At 50.7% G+C, this 8,776-nt stretch overlaps 1 protein-coding gene across 1 annotated transcript in view; it reads left to right on the top strand.

Annotated features, from left to right (window-relative positions):
• CALN1 (calneuron 1) overlaps window positions 1-8,776 on the top strand; it is a 76,939-nt gene that overhangs the window by 60,624 nt on the left and 7,539 nt on the right. The window contains exon 4 of the mRNA XM_031060381.1: window positions 8,363-8,516. Within this exon, the coding sequence (XP_030916241.1) occupies window positions 8,363-8,516 (154 nt within the window). The remainder of the gene's footprint in view (window positions 1-8,362; window positions 8,517-8,776) is intronic.

Raw genomic sequence — 8,776 nt, 5'->3', positions numbered from 1 at the left:
CTATTCCTCTCAGCCCAGTTAAGAACCATCAGATCCCAGCTGGAAAGGGGAGGCACAGCCAAACACCCCCTGCCCTGCTCAAATCCTGCCCCAAAATTAGTCTGGCCTAGGAAAGGCTGGGACCCGCCTCAGCAGAGGGAATTCCATCTCCAGGAGGGAATTACAGCTCCAGGTTTGTTTTTGGATGGAAAAGCGTTTCCTCACAGCCCAGCCCAGCAGCATTTCCCCTCTCCAGAGCCAAAGGTGTCCCTGGGGACTCCTGGCAGACACGAGGGGGCCACAGCAGCCCCTGTCCCAGGAGTCACAGAGCCAGCAGCTCTACGGGATGCTCCAGATCCACACTGGGCATTGTGGACTATCCCGAGGGAATGGACCCCCAGGGACAATCGAGTTCAGCTCCTGGCCCTGCAAAGGACAGCCACAAAATCCCCCAATATTCAATCAGCAATCAATTTATTAATTAATATGGTAAAGTATGAGCAATACAGCGCTGGGTACAATGGGGGAAGTTTTCCCTCCAACTGCACACCCATATTTAAGGGTTACAGGTATTTATAGGGGTACTCATCAGCTTTCTCAGCAATTTCTATTCCCGATTTCTACTCATCAGCAGTTTCTATTCCCAATTTTTACATCACAATTCTATACACTACTGTGATTTAGTTTTTCTCTGGATGTACATCCCAAAAGGAGTATCCCAGGTGGTGGTGGTCTGGTTTCTGAAAGAAGGAAGGAGTATTTCATCTGGTGAAGTCCAGTCTCCAGATGTGGGTCCACCTTTTGATTGCAAGGACTACAAATCTCGTAACAGTGATGTCCAGCTTCCCTTGGTCGAACCTATTAGTCCTTGAGTTGATGTCCATCTTCCTTTCTCAAGCTGCATGTTTCCTTTTTATATATTCTGAAGCTACAGTCTCAAAAGATCCTCACTACAGGCAATATTCTAAAATTATACTTCAAAAAGTTATTATTGCAAAACTCTTTAAGGCTTACAAGCAGAAAGTTCCTGTCAAAAAGCAACGTCCTTAAATCTTTAATTCAAATGCTCCTAAATCAACTTAAGACTTATAAAGGTTAATTGCAAACAAAGGCTAGGTTCAAAGGCCTTCTTCCATGCTTTATTTTTCTCAGTTATTATTAGAATTCATCTTTATAAGTGTCCCATGGTCGGTTTCCACACATATCACAATGACAGATACACACATTGCCTGTGTGTACCTGACATGAAACACAGCTTTGTGTTCCACAGTCACCACAGACATTTGTCACCACGGCCATTTGTCACCATGTGTCCCAGTCCTGCTGCCGGAGCTGCCGGGAGGGGCGGAGCCTGTCGCAACAGGGGACAGGGAATTTCTCCATGGAAATGTCGCGGTGCCCTTCCCGCTCCTGGCAGCCTCGGGAGTGTGGGATGTTCATGGGGGATGGCAGCTCTGCCAGCAGGGATGGGATGGCATGGCATGGGATGGGATGGCATGGCATGGGATGGGATGGCATGGCATGGGATGGGATGGCATGGCATGGGAGATGGGATGGGATGGGATAATGGGATGGGAGATGGGATGGGATGGGATGGGATAATGGGATGGGATAATGGGATGGGATAATGGGATGGGATAATGGGATAACAGCATGCAGGGAGGGCAGGGCTCTCAGTGCTGGGATCCCGGGCAGGATGGGACTGTGTCCTGCCCACATGTCCCTCCCACATCAAGGAGGGGATAATCCATCATGGGTGGGGCACTGCTCCCTCTTGCAGGTTGGGAGAGGTTTGGAGAAGGATGTTCCTGGACATTTGGGAAATATTTCACATGTTTCCATTTATATATATGTATTTGTGTTGTGTGTGTATACACATTTTATACTTTAAAATTTATTATCATCATATCCCAGAGTGGTTTGGGTTAGAAGAAACCTTAAGACCATAAAGTTTTAAACACCTGCCATGGCAGGGACACCTTCCACTATCCCAGAGAACTCCAAGCCCTGTCCAGCCTGGCCTTGGACACTGATCCAGAGGCAGCCACAGCTGCTCTGGGCACCCTGTGCCAGGGCCACCCCAATTCCATCTCAACATCCCTGTGCCCTGTCCCTCCATCCCTTGTCCAAAGTTTCTCCCCATCTTCCTTGTTGGCTTCTTCAGGTCCTGGAAGGCCACAGTGAGGTCACCCCAAACCTTCTCCTCTCCAGGCGGAACAATCCCAACTCTCCCAGCCTTTCCTCACAGGAGAGGTGCTTCATCCCTCTAAGTAATAATGCTAATGAAAATGATGATGATGATGATGATAATAATAATAATAATATTGTGTAATAACAACAGTAACCATAATAGTAGTAATAACAACAATGACAACAACAACAATAATAATATACAATAAGACAGTGCATTTCTCCATACAAATATATCTCTACATGTGCAAAAAGCCCAGAGCTGCTCTGCAGACCCCAGGTGTTTTTGGGGTCCCATCCCCACTGTGGCAGCGTGGGCAGAGCCCCTCTGCAGCTGCCCTGGGATTATTCAAGCCATGCAGAAGGTCTGAGGGCAAAACAAGGGCCTGGTTTGTTGCTCAGAGATTGTCCAGGGCTGCCCCAAACCAGAGCTCAGTGGAGCATGGGCAGGGGGCTTGGGGCCATGCAGGGGTCACTGCTGATGTGCTGCTTTGGGCTGGTTTAGTGCTGGAACTGGGGTCAGCCCATGGCTGGACTCAAGGATGTTTTCCAGCTGTGGGATTTGTAGAGAATTCTCAAAGCTTGACAGAAGGCTCACACAGTGTGCATTTGTATGCAAACTTTGAGGTAAGAAGTGCTGACTTAGAAATGCCATGGAATAGGACAGACATTGCTGAGAGAGAAATGGAACTAGAAACAAGTTTCAAAAGGCGGCCTTGCAAATAAGACTGGATACTTTGGAGAAATAGAGAAATAGAACTATGAAAGATGCATTGTAGTGGGACCCACGGGGGGTAATTTTAGATGATTGGCTTTAAGGCATTTACAGCATGGTGTGGCAAAAGCTGATAGCCAAGAAACACAGTGTATTGTGATTAGGAAATAATTGGCTTCTGATTGTGATGGTGTGAATTCTAACATGTGTATTGTCTCACCCTTCACATGAGACTGAAAATGGAATAAAAGTTTTTAAAACACCTCTCAGTTGCCCCATCTCTGGGTCAGAAAAAAGCTTAATCCAACATCCAGCCTAAATGATTCTTTGATTCTTTGAAGCTTTTGGGGTTGCAGAATTAATTTTCAGAACATGAGGCAAAATCCTGCTCCACCTGGAGCCCTCACCAGCCCCAGCTGATCTTTCCAGGTGGTTTTATGTGGAAAACCTGGGTCTAAGTGCTCTCCCACCTACACCTCCCTGCCAGAGCAGCCAGTCCCACCTCTTGTTGGGCAAAGTGGCTTTAAAAGACCCTGCAGGTCCCCAGAGTGGCCCTGCTCCCATCCCTGCAGGGTCCCCCTGGCCTCACCCACCTGCAGGGCCACCCTGGGCCTGCAGAGAGGAGCCTCCCACTCTTCTGTTTTAAAGCTGAGCTGATACGAAACGATCAGAAATGCTGCTCCAGCATTTAACCCCTTCAAGGAACAAGCCCTTCCCACTGGGCCATTGCTGCACAGAGCAGAGGACACAGAACTCCCTGGGAATGGGGCTCTGCAGGCAAGGCAGACGCAAATTTGGGAAATTTCAACTGGGGAGGCTCAAGGAACTGAGGTAGGGGTTCATTTCCTGCAGGAATTTTAAGTCAAGAAGGAAGCTGGAGGATAGATTGGACCAGGTCCAGTTTCCCTCCCAGATACCCCATGGGACAGCATCCTCCAGCCCCAGGGTCCCTCAGGAGCTGAGTGCCCAGGTCCTGCTGCTCTCCACAGCTCCCACTCACAGCAGCCCCTGGAGCTGCCTCAGCTCCGTTTGTTTCACTGCTCACAGTGAATTATTCTGAGGCTCACAAGCAGCTCCATTGATTTCCCCTAATTATAAATCCTATAGAAAGTTTCCAGCTTGCCACAGTCCCCATTTTCCTCCCCACGGAGTCAATAAAAGTTAAGAGTTGCTCCCTGGCTCCTGTCATTACCACAATAAAACCCAGAGTAATTGAAAAGTGAATCAGGGAAACTGCTGGCTTGGAGAGCAGGGATAACTGGAATGACTTGGGAGCCCAAGCAGAGCCTGTCCCTGCCTGCCCCGAGCTGGAGCCGCCCTGGGCACTCTGCCAGGGTGACACAGGGCTCAGGGAGGGTGCCTGTCCTGCAAGGGGCAGAGCAGAGACCAAAAACCGCTGCGTAGATTGACAGAGTGCTCTGAGGTGGAAGGGGCCCCCAAAGATCGAGCCCAGCTCCTGTGAGCCAACGAGGGTGATTCTGAATCCCATCTGAGGTTGTTCCACCTCCTAAGGATACAAATGACAACAAAACAAGTTAAAAAGATAATTTCTCTCTCTATTAGCATTACATTTGAGATGCAGCAGCAGCTGAGCATTTGTCAGGAGAACAATTCCTTCCCTCCAGACAGATTTTAACTGGAACAGGAAGACCCCAAACCCCTCAAGTCATTACTGCTGGCACAATTTGAGGATGAGCTGAGCCCCATGGTTGTGTTGTGCTCCAGCCTGGAGCAGAGGCAGGAGGACAGTGGAATCTGCAGAGAATTTTCAGTGGCAGTGCTGGGAGAGAGGGAGAGCAGCAGAGACAGAGAGGCTGAGGGAGCTGGGGCTGTGCAGCCTGGGGAACAGGAGGGTGATGGAGACATCCCAGCAGCTGCCAGGCTCTGGAGGGACACAGGGAAGGCAGAGAGGGACCCTGCACCAGGAACTGGGGGACAGGACCAGGGAATGGGGTCAGACTGCCAGAGGGCAGGGCTGGATGGGATATTGGGAATTAGGAATTGTTCCCTGTGAGGGTGGGCAGGCCCTGGCACAGGGTGCCCAGAGCAGCTGGGGCTGCCCCTGGATCCCTGGCAGTGCCCAAGGCCAGGCTGGACAGGGCTGGGAGTGTGAGCGTGTTCACAGGGCTCTGAGGATGAGGGAGAGACAAGGATCTGACTCCATGTTTCAGAAGGTTGATTTATTATTTTATTATATATATTACATTAAAACTATACTAAAAGAAGAGAAGAAAAGGTTTCATCTGAAGGCTGGCTAAGCTTAGAAAGGAAAGATAACAAAGGTTTGTGGTTCGGATACTGTGTCCAAGCCAGCTGACTGTGATTGGCCATTAATTAGAAACAACCACATGAGACCAATCACAGATGCACCTGTTGCATTCCACAGCAGCAGATAATCATTGTTTACATTTGTTCCTGAGGCCTCTCAGCTTCTCACGAGGCAAAATCCTAAGGAAAGGATTTTTCATAAAAGATGTCTGTGACATTGGAGCAGCCTGGGACAGTGGGAGGTGTCCCTGCCATGGCAGGGGTGGCACTGGATGGGCTTTAAGGTCCTTCCAACCCCACCCATCCTGGGATTCTCATCACTCCTGAGCTGCTGAGCCTGAGGTTTTCTTCCCTGACCCCTGCTCATTGCACAGGTGCAAAATCATTCATCCTCCAAGGGGTTAATGAAGGAAAATGAGTGCACTCTGCTTAATCTGGCCCTGCAATATTCCCATCTATCCCTATGTGTGCAGGCAGATTTGCACACATCCCTCTGGTTTCATCCAGCACCCACAGAAACACCAATTTCCCCAATTCCCTTCACTCATTTCCTGCACCATCCAAACCCTGCTGCAGGAAATGTGCAGGGGAGGGGACAGCAGGGACCAGAGACAAAGTTCTGGCTCTGTCCAGATGAACAGCATTTCTGTGAGCAGCAGGGCTGATGGGTTTGGTTTTTCTGCTGTCTTATTCCTCAGGGATTCAGCTAAAAATAGTGAGCACCCCATTGTCACCAGTGGCTCCTCGGTGGCCAGTTCAAAGCTGGGCTGCAAATCCCCCTGGGATTTAATCACCAATTTCCATCCTGCTTTGTTGTGCATGAACAAATCTCACCAGCCCTGCTCTGCTGTCTTTAATGTTGAAAAGGGAGCAGCTGTGCTCTTCGCATCCTGTTCCATGAGAAAAAGCGTTTCTCCTGGCAACTGAAGGTGTGGAAATTTGGGATCGTTCCTCTGCTTGCCTTGCAGCAGTGCTGGGGGTGTTGCTGGAGGTTTGCAGGGGGCAGTGAAGCTGCCCAGGGTTCCCAGCCCTCCTGGGTGGCTTCCTGCAGTGCTGATTGCATGGGGGTGAATCCAAGGATTCCCCCCCAACACCCCCTCCTGCATTCCTTTGGAGTCTCCATCCTGGGAAACTCCAACCTGGATCTGAGCCCCAGCAATGGCAACCCCATCATTCCATCCCCATGGTCAGCCCCTGCCTGCAGGAGCAGCCCCTCAGCCTGTGGTGACCCCATTCCTCCTCCTTGGGGCTGATGCTCAACCTCTGCTGGAATTCTCTTCCAGTTCTGCCTCAGGGATGATTCTCAAGGCCAGCTCAAATCTGGGCTTTGCTGTAGTTTGTGGATTTGGCTTTTCTGCCTTCAGGGAATCAGGATCACAGAAAGGCTGGGGGTGGGAGGGACCTCAAATCCCATCCCATCCCACCCCTGCCATGGCAGGGACACCTCCCACTGTCCCAGGTGCTCCCAGCCCTGTCCAGCCTGGCCTTGGGCACTGCCAGGGATCCAGGGGCAGCCCCAGCTGCTCTGGGCACCCTGTGCCAGGGCCTGCCCACCCTCACAGGGAACAATTCCTAATTCCCAATCTCCCATCCATCCCTGCCCTCTGGCAGTGGGAAACCATTCCCTGTGTCCTGTCCTGCCTGCTCTGTCCTGTTCTCCCCAGGCTGGGGAAGGAATGGGAATTTCCTGCTGCATCCCCACTCTCCCAGGGCAGAGGGAGCTGGGAGTTGGCACTGCCCTCCCTCCACTGGGGCATTGAGCCAGAGGGGTTTGTGTAAGAGCCTGAATGAGAGATGTGGGACTCCAGGCAGCTCTTCAAAATGCAGTTTCTTGTATCCAAAATGCAGTTTATTGTACCCAAGGTGTTACAGCAGTCCAGGCTGGTGGGTGACAGAGCTGTGCCCACAGCTGTCAGCTCCAGCTGCAGGCAGGCCTGGAGATCCTTTAGTTTAGGTTACAATGCATTATAGACTTTGCTGAGCATCTTCATACAGTAGAACCAATCTATACCTTAACTTTTATCTATAGCCTATCATAACTACTGTAATTACCATATTCATGTTACTGTTCTCCAATCACTAAAAGTCAGTACATTACAGTTGAAGCTAGAAGTTGTTTTTCAGTTTTCTTGCAGTGGAAAATTCTGAGACCTTTTTTCTACTTGCCACATTTGCTGACTTGTTTGCCTGTGCTGTCTTACTGCTTGGTAAAAACATCTCCTTGTTTGGGGTGGGTTTATCCTTTGCTCTAAGCCATAACAACCCCTTCTAACTAACCCATCCTTTGCCTCCTTGGTTATCCAGTCAGACTGGCTCAGCAATTCTTTTCTTCTATATCAAAACTTGCTTCCATCTCTATTCCTTCATCAGACTCTACGTTTAAAAATCTTTCTGCCATGCACACATATCTGTGAGACTTTCTCATCAAACTTTCATCCTTCCCAACAGGTTTGGCCTTTCTGGGTGTCCTGAGGTGGCTCAATGGGGTGGAGGAGCCCTGGAGGGCCCTGGTTGCTGTGCACAAACCCTGCTGGGGCTGCAAGGCCTCACTTTGAGGAGCTTCTGCAGCGCTCAGGAAAACTCACCATGGCTTGGAACAGTTCCATCCTTCTTTCCTACACCCAGAGAGACTCCTCTGCTCCCCTGGCACTGCACAGCAGCCAGGGTGTGTCTCCTCTCTGCTGCACCATTAGCAGAGATTCATTAACACCACAAACTGCACATGTCCTGCTGGAGCAAAATGTCCACATTCAGCAGGCATTGGGGGTTTAACACTTGGTTGGTGTAAGAACAGCACTTCTACTGGATCCACAGCAGAAGTCAGGTCTGAGGGAGGTGTCCTCTGCTTGTTCCTCCCTCCAGGCACCACTGGGGGTTTAGGAACATAAAAAAGGGGGTACAAACAGGGTTGTGGCTCATGGGAGGTGTGAGAGCTACCTGGGGGTTTTCTCTTTGTTGGGGTGGACTGGATTGCTGCCTCTCCAGCCTGGAAGGCCATTCCTGGGTTGAGTTACTGGGTTTCTCTGCTGCTCCACCAGTGCCAACACCCATTTACAGCATGACTGTTGGAGTGAAACCAGCCCCAAAGAGCACAAACCCACCTCAGCTGCCGAGATGAGGCTGATAAACACGAGCTGGGGATTGTGGCCTTGCTCTAGGCCTGCTCCCCTGGGAGCCCCATCCCTGGGTTAACTGGGCTGTCTCCCACAGTTTGACATGCAGAGGATAACGCTGGAGGAGCTGAAGCACATCCTGTACCACGCCTTCCGCGACCACCTCACCATGAAGGACATCGAGAACATCATCATCAACGAGGAGGAGAGCTTGAACGAGAACTCTGGCAACTGCCAGACGGAGTTTGAAGGTGAGAGAGAGTCCCTGGGCTCCTGCTCACTTTTCCTGTGTCTGTCAAACTCGCTCTGATCCGGGACAGGGGTGCCTGGGGGTGGCAGGGAGTTATTTGGACACCCAGAGAGCTCAAGAGCTGCCCTCAGACTTCTTCTGTCCCTCAGCAAAGCTGATCCTTTGCCAGGCACAGGGATGAAGCACTGGGGGTTTCCCCTCTCTCTGCTGGGATGCAGACAGAGGGATGTGCTGAGTGCCTAAGCCAGGCTGAATTTCCCT

This window comes from Geospiza fortis, unplaced genomic scaffold (genome assembly GCF_000277835.1).
Source record: "Geospiza fortis unplaced genomic scaffold, GeoFor_1.0 scaffold59, whole genome shotgun sequence".
Classification (NCBI taxonomy): Eukaryota; Metazoa; Chordata; class Aves; order Passeriformes; family Thraupidae; genus Geospiza; species Geospiza fortis.
The sequence above is the reverse complement of the archived record's forward strand: the minus strand, read 5'-3'. Positions and strand labels throughout refer to the sequence as shown.